This window comes from Delphinapterus leucas, chromosome 15 (genome assembly GCF_059928025.1).
Source record: "Delphinapterus leucas isolate spDelLeu-1000000601 "Yukka" chromosome 15, BTC_Dleu_Yukka2, whole genome shotgun sequence".
NCBI lineage: Eukaryota > Metazoa > Chordata > Mammalia > Artiodactyla > Monodontidae > Delphinapterus > Delphinapterus leucas.
In genome coordinates this window covers 54748910-54762907 of record NC_143143.1, presented here as the reverse complement: position 1 = coordinate 54762907, position 13998 = coordinate 54748910, and the positions used below count along the sequence as shown (strand labels likewise).

At 40.7% G+C, this 13998-nt stretch overlaps 1 protein-coding gene across 3 annotated transcripts in view; it reads left to right on the top strand.

Moving 5' to 3' along the window:
• The first annotated feature begins 319 nt into the window (after positions 1-319).
• SHLD1 (shieldin complex subunit 1) overlaps positions 320-13998 on the top strand; it is an 89296-nt gene continuing 75617 nt past the window's right edge. Inside the window, exons 1-3 of one of the 3 annotated variants that reach the window (XM_089896586.1) lie at positions 320-369; positions 8833-9081; positions 10900-11081. In XM_089896586.1, the coding sequence (XP_089752712.1) occupies positions 9041-9081; positions 10900-11081 (223 nt within the window). In that variant the 5' untranslated portion in view covers positions 320-369; positions 8833-9040. Of the gene's footprint in view, positions 9094-10899; positions 11082-13998 lie in introns of all 3 variants that reach the window. The other 2 variants (XM_022556459.2, XM_022556458.2) reach the window with 2 other exon arrangements.

The window sequence follows — 13998 nt, the reverse complement described above, 5'->3', positions numbered from 1 at the left end:
TGTGTACAGCTACCTGAATGCAACATGTTGAAATATTAACATTCTCTTTGTTAATTTCACTCTACATTTTTATGTTTATTTAAATGTAGACGTTCAAATTTTTAAACGTTTAAAATATTTCTCCTGTTCCCTTTAGTATCCACCAAGCACATTTATCAATAAACCTCTAGAAATTGCCCGAACTAGCCATTTGTGGAAAGCAGTGTTGGCGGGGCCAATGCCCTCAGTCAAGATGGCCGTAACTGCCTTCCCTTGTTCTTTTCTGACCTCAGCAAAGATGGTTCCTGCGACTTCCTTTCAAACTCTGCTTTTCCGGTAACAAACGTGGAGTCACCGCTTCCGGTTTGAGGCGGCTGCTGTTGCGGGGCGGTGAGTGTAATCGGGGCCTGGCGACTTTTCTGGGCCAGTTTTCTCTGCGGACTCACGAGTGGATCGGATTGGGGGACGGGAGGGGGTCTCCGCAAGGCATCAGGCTGTTCTCTCCTAATTGGGAAGTTACGGCTGCTTTCCCTGGCCTGCTCCCAAACCCCTCCCCCACCACGGGCGGCCTCTGCATTGAACGCCTTGGGGAAGCCCCAGAATTTGCGTGCAGTGTGTCTAAATGAACTTCGGTTCTTCTTTTTTTTAAAAACAACTTTCTTGAGACATAATTGACATATTATAAAAAATTCCCATTTAAAGTGTAAAATTCAGTGGCTTTTCATATATCCCCAGAATTGTGCATCCATCACCACAATCTAATTTTAGAATATTTTCATCATCTCGAAGAAAAACCTTGTACCCATTAAAAGTTACTCTCTATTCACTATGGCCTCCCAGTCCTAGGCAACTGATAGTCTACTTTTTTGTCTCTATAGATTTGTCAATTTGCATATTTGATATAAATAGCAGCATACAATATGTGGTCTTTTTTGACTAGCTTCTTTCACTAAGTATAATGTTTTAAAAGTTTGTTCTTGTTGTAGCATGTATCGGAACTTAATTCCTTTATTGCAGAAAAATATTCCTTGTATTCATATACCACATTTTGTTCATCCATTCATCAGTTGATGGACATTTGGATTGTTTCCACTTTTTGGTTCTTATGAATAAAGCTGCTATGACCATCTGTGTACAGTTTGTGTGGACACATGTTTTTATTTCTCTTGAGCACATATACCTACGAGTGGGATCGCCTGATCCAACCATTTGAGGAACTGCTAAACTGTTTTCCAAAGTACTTGAGCCATTTTACCTTTCTGTATGTGGATATCCAGCTGTCTTAGCGTTGAAAAGACTGTCCTTGCCCTGCGGAATTGTCTTGGCATCTAGGGGACTTCAGTCGATAACTGTAAGATTTTACTTCTGGACTCTCAGTTTTATTCCACTGACTGTTTTTATTCCAATACTACACAGTCTTGATTATTGCAGCTTATAATTGGTTTTGAAATCAGAAAGTATGAGTACTCCAAATTTGTGTTCTTCGTTTTCAAGATTGGTTTGGCTTGGGCTTCCCTGGTGGCGCAGTGGTTGAGAGTCCGCCTGCTGATGCAGGGGACATGGGTTAGTGCCCCAGTCCGGGAAGATCCCACATGCCGCGGAGTGGCTGGGCCCATGAGTCATGGCCGCTGAGCCTGCGCGTCCGGAGCCTGTGCTCCGCAACGGGAGAGGCCACAACAGTGAGAGGCCCGCGAACCGCAAAAAAAAAAAAAAAAAAAAGATTGGTTTGGCTTTATGGGCCCCTTGCATTTCCATATGTACTTTTAAACAGTTTTGTCAAATGTCTGCAAATTAAAAAAAAAACAAAACTGAGATTTTGTAAGAACCGTATTGATCCATATACCAATTTGGGCAATATTGCCATTTTAAAATAGTAAGTGTTCAATTCCATGAACATAGGATGTCTTTGCATTCATTTGGAGCTTTAGTTTCTTTCAACATTTTAAAATAGTTCTCAGTGTACATGACTTACATATTTTTCATTATGTGTACTTAAGTATTTTATTCTTTTTGATGCTATTGTAAATGAAATTACATTCTTTTTTAAAAAATTTATTTTATTTATTTTTGGCTGTGTTGGGTCTTCATTGCTGCACATGGGCTTTCTCTAGTTGCAGCAAGCGAGGGCTACTCTTCGTTGCAGTGCACGGGCTTCTCACTGCTGTACCTTCTCTTGTTGCGGAGCATGGGCTCTAGGCATGTGGGCTTCAGTAGTTGCGGCACGTGAGCTCTGTAATTGTGGCTTGTGGGCTCTAGAGCGCAAGCTCGGTAGCTGTGGTGCATGGGCTTAGTTACTCCACGGCATGTGAGATCTTCCAGACCAGGGCTTGAATCCCATGTTCCCTGCATTGACAGGCAGATTCTTAACCACTGTGCCACCAAGGAAGTCCAAAATTATATTTTTAATTTCATTTTTAGGTTGTTTATTGCTAGTGTGTATAAATATAAATGATTTTTCTGTATTGATCTTGTATCCTGCAACCTTGTTTAACTTTAATTATTCTAGTAGTTTTTTTTTAAGTGGATTCATTGGGACTTTCTATACACAAGATCATGTCTTCTGCTAATAGAAATAGTTTTACTTCTCTCTTTCCAATCTGGAAGCCTTTTATTTCATTTTCTTGCCTAATTGTGCAGCTAAAGGTTTTAGCTCCAGTACAATGTTGTATAGAAGTGATGAGAGCAGTTAATATTAAATTGTTCCTGAGCTTAAGGGGAAAGCATTCAGTCTTTCACCATGAAGTACGATGCTAGCTATGGTTTTTCTCAAAAATGCCCTTTATCAGATTGAGGAAGTTCCCTTCTTTTCCGAGTTTGCTGAGTGTTTTGATCATGAATGGGTATTTGACTTTGTCAGTTGATTGTGTGTGTGTGTGTCTGTTGTTGTTTCTGTCCCATATCCTAATATAGTGTATTACATTGATTGATTTTCAGATGTTAAAGCAACTTTGCATTTCTGGGATAAGTTCTGCTTGGTCAGGGAGTGTAATCCTTTTTATATGTTGCTCGGTTCATTTTGCTAGTATTCTGTCAAGGATTTTTGTGTCTGTATTCATGATACTGCTCTATAGTTTTCTTGTTATGTCTCTGTCTAGTTTTGGTGTGAGGATAACAGTGGGCTCATTGCGTAAACTGGGAAGTGTTCCGTCTTCCATTTTTTAGAATAGTTATCAACAAGAGGGAAGGACAGGTGCAGCGGGAAGAAGCAAGGCTTATTGGAAAACCTGATGGAAAGATAGAAGTGGGGTCAGAGGTTGGGGGAACCAGGCTAGAAGTTTCTGGGTGGTAATTAATGTTTCAGAGGAGGAAAGAAGAGGAGAAAGCCTTGGGATATCCTTGAGGAAGTCCAATTGGAGATGGAAGATGAGCCACAGAGGAGGTAGGAGGGAACAGGCCTATCTGGGATGTCAGCTGGGTGAGTGGCTTCCTGAAAAGTAAAGAAAGAGTGTCAGAAGAAGGAATTTCTAGAAGTTATGGTGGAGTGATTGAGTTGGTGGAGATGAGAAAATGAGCCAATTCTAGACTCTTGAGAAGTCTGTGGAAGTGAGAGGAGATTGGCTGTGAGGAAGGCAGGTGTCAAAGGTTTTCGTTTTGCTTTTCTTTCTTGACAATTTTCATATTGATATAATTTTATACCTTCAAAAAATTGCAAGACTAGTACAAGGAACTCCCAAATAACACTTTCCAGATTCATCAATTGTCTACACTTGCCCCATTTACTTTATCATTCTCTCTCTCTCTTATATATATATATATATATATATATATATACTGCAGACATCATGTCTCCCTAACACTAAATATTTGAGTGGTATTTCCAAAGAATAAGGATATTCTTTTACACACCAGGTTTTATTGAAAATGGGAGTGATTTGGGCCTGTTGAAAAGTGTAAGTGAAGATCCAGTGGAACAGAAGCCAAAGAAGGGATTATCGTCTCCGAAGGCTTCTGGAAAAGTCCAGAGAGTGGAATCTAAAGCCCAGGTGGAGTGGTTGGCCTTTGCCACACAAGGGACAGCTCCCTGTTTTACGGAGAGGTAAAGCAGTGTGCGGACGTGGGAGCCTTTGTTATGTTGATAGAGCTGAAGAAGTTCCTCTGTGCTGGCTTCTGTTTCCCTTGTCAATTAGGAAATGAGATGATATGCTGAAAAGAGGAGGAAGGTATGTGAGTGATGGAGAGGGTCTGAGTTGAAGAAGAGTGGAGAAAATATGAAAGAGTCGAGGAGGGGGTTGAGAGGAAGTTATGAGATAAACATCTCAGGATCCATTTAGCCAGATAGCCCATTCCAGGTGGGTGCTCAGACACTTAGAGAGAGCCAGTCTGCCCTGACCTGTTTGATGACTCTCATGTCCAGCACACAGAAAATAGGGAGATAGTTGAGGTCGTCTAGGCTGAATTTTGCCAAAGGAGTGTGATGAAAAGACAGAATGGGCAGGGCAGGGAAGTTCAGGGTATTAACAAGACTGTGAACCATAGAATCTACTGGAAAAGAATGAAAGAAGCAACATGGCTATAGGATGGGAAGTAGAGGGGCAAATGGGCTGGTGGTTGGCTGGGAAGAGAGGAGCCTGTGATTTGTTTTTTAATTATTACTGTTTTACTTATTGGAGCTAACCATCATGAGCACAGAGACTGTACTAAGTATTTTACATGCATTAATTTAATATAATCCTTATGACAACCCTATGAGGTAAGCATAGTAATCAAGCCATTTTTATAGATGAGGAAATTGAGGTTAAGTGACTTGCCCAAGGTGACAGCTAAAAAGTGAGAGCAGTCTCTCCAACTCCAGAGCCCCTGCACATCTCTGGACATTTTTGCAGAGCTTCTTAGCTGTGTTCCTTACTTCACGTTTACCCTCCTCTCATTTGTCTTTCACTCAGCTGACAGAGTGAGCCTTTGAAGATGCAAATTGATTATATCATACACATCCCCTCAGAAGCTTTCATTATATCAATTTTTAAATGGAAATATGTATAAAAATAAGTGAATTGATGGATGAATAGAGAGTTGGATAGCTGGTTATCTGATAAAGAAAATCATAGTAAAATGTTAATTATGAAATCTAGGAAAAGGCCATATGTGACAAGCCCACAGCTAAGATTAGGAACAAGAGAGTGATGCCTACTTTTGCCACTTCTATTTAACATAGTACTGGAAGTTCTAGCCAGAGCAGTTAGGCAAGAAAAAGAAGTAAAAGGCATCTCTATTGGAAAGGAAGAAGTAAAACTGTCACTGTTTGAAGATGACATGATATTATATATGGAAAACCGTAAAGACTCCATCAACAAACTATTAGAATAAACAAATTCAGCAAAGTTGCAAGATACAAAATCAACACACCAAAGTCGGTTGCATAATGAACTATCAGAGAGAGAAATTAAGAATACAGCCCCATTTACAATTGCATCAAAAATAATAAAATAGGGCTTCCCTGGTGGCGCAGTGGTTGAGAGTCCGCCTGCTGATGCAGGGGACGCGGGTTCGTGTCCCGGTCCAGGAGGATCCTGCATGCCGCGGAGCGGCTGGGCCCTTGAGCCATGGCTGCTGAGCCTGCGCGTCCGGAGCCTGTGCTCCGCAACGGGAGAGGCCACAACAGTGAGAGGCCCGTGTACCGCAAGAAAAATAAAATAAAATAAAATAAAATAAAATACCTAGGAATAAGTTTTTTTCTTTTTCTTTTTAAAAGATTTTTGTTTTTACCTAGGAATAAATTTAACCAAGAAGGTGAAAGACCTGTGCAGTGAAAACTACAAGACATTAATGAAAGAAATTGAAGAAGACACAAATAAATGGAAAGATATTCTGTGCTCATGGATTGGAAGAATTAATATTACAGTGTCCATGCTACCCCAAACAATATACAGACTCAATGCAATACCGATCAAAATTCCAATGACATTTTTCACAGTAATAAAACAAACAAAAAAAAATTTTGAAGTATGAAAGATTCTGAATAGCCACAGCAATCTTGAGAAAGAACAAAGCTGCAGGCATCATGTGCCCTTATTTCAAACTATATTACAAAGCTATAATAATTAAAACAGTAGGGTGGCATAAAAACAGACACATAAATCAGTGGAACAGAATAGAGAGCTCAGAAATAAACCTATGCATATATTAATTAATTTATGAGAAAGGAGACAAGAATGTCCAATGGTGAAAGGACAATCTCTTCAATAAATAGTGCTAGGAAAATTGACAGCACATGCAAAAGAATGAAATTGGACCACCATACACAAAAATTAACTCAAAATGGATTAAAGACTTGAGCTTGAGACCTAAAACTGTAAAAATCCTAGAAGAAAATAGAGGTGATAAAGTCCTTGACATACATCTTTTTAAAAAATTATTTATTTATTTATTTTTGGCTGCATTGGGTCTTCGTTGCTTCTTGCGGGCTTTCTCTAGTTGTGGTGAGTGGGGGCTACTCTTCATTGCAGCGCGCTAGCTTCTCATTATGGTGGCTTCTCTTGTTGTGGAGCACGGGTTCTAGGTGCAGGGGCTTCAGGAGTTGGGGCTTGCAGGCTCTAGAGTGCAGGCTCAGCAGTTGTGGCGCACGGGGCTTAGTTGCTCTGTGGCACATGGAATCGTCCCAGACCAGGGCTCGAACCCATGTCCCCTGTATTGGCAGGCAGATTCTTAACCACTGTGCCACCAGGGAAGTCCCTTTGACATAGGTCTTGATGATGATTTTTTGAATCTGACACCAAAACCAAAAGCAACAAAAGCAAAAATAAACAGGTGGGACTATATTAAACTAAAAATCTTTTGCACAGCAAAGGAAACCATCAACAAATGAAAAGGCAACCTACTGAATGTGAGAAAGTATTTGCAAATCATATATCTGATAAGGGGCTAATATCTAAAATATATAAAGAACCCATACAACTCAATAGCAAAAAAACAACCAATCCAATTAAAAAATGGGTAGAAGATATGAGTAGACATTTTTTCCCAAGAAGAAATATGGATGGCCAACAGGTACATGAAAAGATGCTTTACATCATTAATCATCAGGGAAATGCAAATCAGAACCACAATGAGATATCACCTCACACCTGTCAGAATGGCTAATATCAAAAAGACTGGTGGTCCTGGGCTTCCCTGGTGGTGCAGTGGTTGAGAGTCCGCCTGCCGACGCAGGGGACACGGGTTCATGCCCCAGTCCGGGAAGATCCCACATGCAGCGGAGCGGCTAGGCCCGTGAGCCATGGCCGCTGAGCCTGTGCGTCCGGAGCCTGTGCTTCGCAACGGGAGAGGCCACAGCAGTGAGAGGCCCGCGTACCGCAAAAAAAAAAAAAAAAAGACTGGTGGTCCAGTGGTTAAGACTCTGCGCTTCCAATGCAGTGTTGCAGGTTTGATCCCTGGTCAGGGAACTAGGACCCCACAGGCCACAGGGCGTGGCCAATAAATAAATAGAGACTAGAAATAACAAGTGTTGGCATAGATATAGAGAAAATGGAAAACTCATGGCAATGTAAATTGGTGCCACTATAGAAAAGTGTGGAGGTTCCTCAAAAAGTTAAAACTAGAACTACCATATGATCCAGGAATTCCAATTTTGAGTATTTATCCAAAGAAAACAAGAACACTAATTAGAAAAGATATATGCACCCCCATGTTCATTGCAGCATTATTTATAATAGCCAAGATAGAAAAACAACCTAAGGGTCCATTGATGGATGAGTAAATAAGGAAGATGTGATATATATGTACAATGTAATATTATTCAGCCATAAAAAAGAATGAAATCTTGCTATTTGCAACAACATGAATGTCCCTGAGACCATTATAAGTGAAATGAGCCAGAGAAATACAAATACTTTATATTAGGCTTATAGATACAGAGAGCAGATTGGCGGTTGTCAGAAGTGGCGGGGGGAGAGTGGTGGAAGAAATGGGTGAACTGTTTTTGGTTTTGTTTTGGTGTTTAAGTAAATTGAGTAAGAATAAAGAAATCTAGGCAGTAGCTATATGGATGGTCATTGTATTAAATTCTTTCCACTGTCCTTTGTTTGAAATTTTTCATGTAAAATATTGGGAGGAAAGAGCCTTAATTGGAAAAAAAAAAAAAAAGTACATAGTTCCTTGGAAGTCCAGTGGTTAGGACCTGGCACTTCACTGCCATGGCCTGGGTTCAGTCCCTGGTTGGGGAACTAAGATCCCGCAAGCCACATGGTGCGGCCAAAAAAAAAGAAAAAGAAAAAAGTAAATGAAATTAAACTGCTTCTTATACATGGACCCTGACTGAGTTGTTTTTGTAGATTTGTAAGAATCTGTAGAGCAATGGCTGCTTTCTCTTGGTAAGCAGGTATTTATGTACTGAGAAACTTCTTGTGCCTGCAGTCACAAGGCATAGATTGTGTAATTAAAGCACCTTTAATAGAAGAAAATAAGCACTTCTAGAGAAGGAAATTGAACCACATATCAAAAGTTTTGGGGCAAAGGATAATCATTGCATTCTACTTGGCCAGCCTAGGTAGTTTCAGATCATTAGAAGGGTCTCACCTGTCCCTATTATTTGATTTCTCCTGTACAAATTCATTGAATCCAAAATAATGTTTTACATGCACAGGTACTTATTTTGTAATAAACAGGATTCTGCCTTTCAGTAGATTGTTTTTTTCTTTTTTTTGTTCAAATAACCAGTTTGTGATGTATTTGACATTTAATATAAGTGATTATAAAAGAAAAGATAGATATCACATCAAGGTGCTATTTGTTTTCAAAAAGGATTCCTTTTGTTCCACGTCATTAATAACGACTTCTGTTGCTGGCTGATTTCAATGCAACTTTGTAGGCAAGCAGGATACGTGGCTGTCATTTATTAACCTGTTTGTTCCCTTCCAGAAACCTCCAGAGCAGTGTTTGGTAAGATGAGGGCAGAAGGAGGAGCCACAGATGCCTGCAGCAGAGGTGTTTGCTGAAACTTCGGGCTTGGTTGGCTAAAATAGCAGTGTGCAAAGACAGGATGTTCTTGCTTCTTTGGGAATCTTGATCACCTCACTCCTTCCAGAAGCAATCAGCTGATGTCTTGGCTCACTGTCTGCCTGAGCGAATGTCCACAACAGCATGTGACTGGGTGTCCTCAAATGAGAGGTGTCTTGCCAGGTCTCTCTGTTGATTTGTTTTTATACCTCCTATCTTTGCTTGATCAGGTGGTAGTTTGGGCTGCAGTCGGGAGGCTCTGGAGCTGGGTTCATCCTAGGTTGGTACTTTCTGGACGGGTTTCCTTGGGCTAGTTACTCTACTTCTTCTGTGTTTGGGGCCGACTATCTGACTGTAAATGTGGGTAATAATAAGATTACCTGCTTCATAGGGCTGTTGCAGATGAAGCTCTTAGCACAATGCCTGGCAACCAAAAAGCACTTAATAAATGTTAACTACTCGTATTATTATACTGCTTATGTTATTCTGAAATTGCTTCTGTCATTCAGACATAGATCTTTCAAGTTCTGACTGTCATTTTAACAGCTGGATAATATCCCATAATTTGGAATACTGCCTCCTCCCAAACCTATCCTTCTCCGGTCTGCTCTCACTCAGTTGATAATACAACCCTGTCACTGAAGCCACCACTCTTTGTTGACTTCTGGTTCCTCTTTAGCCCTTTTATCCATTCAGTTATTAAGTTCGACTCTTATTTCTGTTCCTAAATATCTTCTTAGTCTGTCCCCTGCTCTTGGCTGCTAGTGCCCTGCCCTCATTCACATGCTCTTCCTCTCTCACTGGGACCACAACAGTTGTCTGAATTCCTGTCGCTCCTGAGATTGCCTGCTGTCCAGCTGCCAAATCTGCAGATCTGACCATGTGTCTCCTCTGCATGGTACATGGTGGCCTGTGGTAGTCACAGGGTGTGGTGTTGACCATAGTAAGATTTACTGATGACAACTTAAGAGGCAGAGAGTAGCAGAGGGTCCAGGATCTCTCCAGGCCCATAATTATTTTACAGAGAGGTGGGCAGGGCTGGATGTACTGCAAAGAGCCCTCCAGCCCACAGGTAGACATCAACCAGGAGGGATAAGGGACACCTAATTTTTAACAAGAAATGTCCAAAACTCTCAACACCTCTTGCCAGTTATGGTTGCCCAAGCTGGTTCCTCTGGGGTTCATACTGTCCCCTGGCCATGGCCTGCCCCACACTTGGGGACAGCCTCCTCCAGAAAGCCTTACTGCCCCTCTCTGGGTGCCTCTTCATCTTATCATGGTGTTAGCACTGTCTGTCTCTGTGTTTGGATCATCCCAACCTGAGCAACTCAAAGGAAGTGTCTATCACATTCATCTTTGCATCCCTGGGGCCTGGCATGTTAACAGTTGTCTGAAGGCCACAGAAGAAGATGCAAATCACCTGTAATTTCACTACCCAGAAATTAAACCACTGAGTTAATTATCACTGGAATTAATTTGGGATATACCCTTCTAGACTTTTTTTTTCTAGCTATAGGTCTGTATATTTCATACACACACATCCCACACACGATATTTTATAAAATATGGATCAAACCCTACCTATAGTTTTTAAATCTTTTTCCATTTACTATATCATGGACAGTTTCCCATCTCATTAAATATTTGTGTAGTCCTTGGATTATAGTGCTAAACAGTATTTCATCCTTATCAGACATGCAGTTCACTTTCCAGCTGAAATGATTCATGGTTTCTTTCTGTGCTGAGAGTTATTTGTTTCTCATGATGAAGAAACATGGTAAACAAATACTGGGTCTAAAGCAAAGACAAGGAAGACCATTAATAACAGGAAAGTAAAGCAAAGACAAGGAAGACTGTTAGTAACAGGAAAGTAAATTATTTTGGTTCTACTGTTTTTTGGCCTTTAAGGTGCTTTAAGCCATGGCTGTAATGGAGGCTCCTCTTATGCAATACCTTCTGTATTGAATTGTTTTATATTTTCCATGGCAGGACTATGGCAAATCAGGAAGCCACTCCAGGAAGCCAATCAGAGGAGAGCAATGCTTTGGACCTGCCATCAGCTTATGACATAAGGGATTACGTGTTGCAGAGACCCAGCCAGGAGGCCAACAGTGAGGCTTTTAGTTCTGAGGAAGCCTTTTCTATTCCTTGCTCTTCTGATACAGATCCAGGTAAGAAGCACAGTTTAAAACAAACTAACATTGAACAAACAAAAAAATCCTGACATATACCTATATGTGATAGTTTGTTTCTCTGTCTTCCAAAGGCAGATCTCTGAGAAATCACTCATTGTCTCGGGGAGAAAAACATCTTATCTAAGCAAAACTGTTGGGAGAGACTTCAAAGGACAGCCTCCCTGGTGGAACCAGGACAAGGAGCTGTTTCCTGGAGGCCTTTTTGTCTGAGTCCCTTTCTGATCTCCATCCAAATCCATTTAGAGGCAGGGAGCACTTGGTTCACTGGGAGAGGGTAGAATTGTTTTTTTTGTTTTGTTCTTTTAAAACTTCAGAAAATAGCCATGTGGGCCTGTTGTGTGTCATAGGGACTTTAGTGTTCCTCTTATGAAGTATACTCTGGATTTAGGTAACAACTTTTCTGTAAGTTCCCCTGACCGAATTGCCGAAAAGTCTGTTTTTTAAGTTTAATGATAATTCTTTGACGTAGTTAGTGACCATCTCTGGTTGTAAAGCCCATCTCCTCCCTGTTTATTGCCTAATCCAGGCCTGTAGGTCCACATATTCAAAGCTTTGCCACTTACTGGTTGTGTGACTCAGGTCATATTTCTTAACCCCTCTGAGTTCCAGAATCAGCTACAAAATGGGGATCAAAATGCTTGCTTCATGGAGTAGGTTTAACTCAGGGAACAGTGCAGGGGCACATCATAGTGTTTGCCATACATTGGTGCTCAGGCAATTGCTATTACAGTATTCTGGTGCTATTATTATTGTTGTTGTTGTTGTTAATATTAAGAAACCCAAATATATATTTTTAAAGAGCACGCAGGTACTAAGAAAATGTGGGCCTTGATGAAGATGAGTTCAACATTGGCAGTAAGTAGGGTGTGCACCTGTCATTATCTTTAAGAATTCTATGAAAAAAAAAATACTTTTAAACTCCCTGATGATTCTTTTCTGATTTTCAGGACATAGTAATCAGGATCAGTCAGATTCCTGTTTAATTTAGTTCCAGAGCAAGAATTAGATCATTTCTTATCCTTTTTCTTTCTAGGCTCAGAATCTTAGTTCATTTAACCTTTCCTCTTCCCCTTCCCATCCTGCTGCCTCTACATTACTTTCCATCCCAAAGAAAGCAACTGTTATTAATTTGAATTGAGTTGACCATTGAAATATTTATATTGGAGTATTTGTTTAAAATCTAGACATTTCATGAAAAAAGATTCTTTTGGAAGCCCTTATAAAGGTCTAAACATGGGAAGGAGCACTCATATCCTGAGACAACCATTTTGCACGGCATGGGGAGTGGTGGTGCTGCATTTGACTGTCTAGTTTGAATTCTGGTTCTGCTTTTTTCTGTGGTTTTGCCTTGGGCAAGTCATTTGGCCTCCATGTCTTGGTTCCTTCATTTGTAAAATGGAGATAGTAATGCCTACCTTGTCACGGGGCAGCCATAATGAGGGTCAAAGTGTATGAGGTGTAATGCCTGGCATGTGGTGGGCTTTGGAAATCCAGCTCTTCATGAGTTCAGTGCCTGGGCACCTCAGCACACCACCACGCTGACCAGGCTCCATTTTTTTTTTAATTGAGCTATAATTTATGTGCAATATTATATGTTACATGTGTACAACATAGTGATTCACAATTTTTAAAGGTTATACTCCATTTATAGTTATTATAGAATATTGGCTATATTCCCTGTGTTGTATAATATATCCTTGTAGCTTATTTATTTTGTACATAATAGTTTGTACCTCTTAATTCCCTATGCCATCTTGCCCCTCCTCCCTTCTTTCTCCCCACTGGTAACCACTAGTTTGTTCTCTATATCTCTGAGTCTGTTTCTTTTTTGTTATACTCACTAGTTTGTTTTATTTATTTATTTTAATTTATTTTATTTTATTTATTTATTTAAAAAAATTTTTGGCTGCGTTGGGTCTTAGTTGCAGCACACAGGATCTTTGTTGAGACATGTGGGATCTTTCGTTGCAGCGGTTGGGCTCTTCATTGCGGTGCTTGGGCTTCTCTCTAGTTGCGGCCTGTGGGTTTCTCTCTAGTTGTGGTGTATGAGCTTCTCTCTAGTTGTGGCGCACAGGCTCCAGAGCGCATGGGCTCTGTAGTTTGTGGTACATGGACTCTCTAGTTAAGGCGCGCAAACTCAGTAGTTGTGACGCGCAGGCTTAGTTGCCCTGTGGCGTCTTAGTTCCCCGTCCAGGGATCGAACCTGCATCCCCTGCATTGGAAGGCGGATTCTTAACCACTGGACCACTAGGGAAGTCCCTAGTTTATTTTTTAGATTCTACATGTAAGTGGTCTTACTTCTTTAACTTAGCATAATACCTTCCAAGTCCATCCCTGTTGTTGCAAATGGCAAAATTTCATTCTTGTTTATGGCTGAGCAGTATTCCATTGTGCGTATGTGTGTGTGTGTGTGTGTGTGTGTGTGTGTGTGTGTGTGTGTGTATACCACATCTTCTTTATCCATTCATCTGTTGATGGACACTTAGGTTGTTGCCATATCTTAGTAATTGTAAGTAATGCTGCTATGAATATTGGGGAGCATGTATCTTTTTTAATTAGTGATTTTGTTTTTTTCAGATAGGTACCCAGGAGTGGAATTTCTGAGTCATGTGGTAGTTCTCCTTTTAGTTTTCTGAGAAAACTCCATACTGTTTTCCACAGTGGCTGCACCAATTTACATTCCCATCAACAGTGTATGAGGGTTCCCTTTTCTCCACATCCTCATGACAAGATCCATTAAATTCATGACCTCCTACCTCAAGTTGAGCCTCCTTGCTGCCCATCCATCACACACTATTTTCCTAGCATGTTCATCCTCCTGCCCTCTTGGATGACTTTGTAGTATCTTCTTCTCTCTTTGCAAACCCCCATTACCTCCTTCAACCTCTTTCTC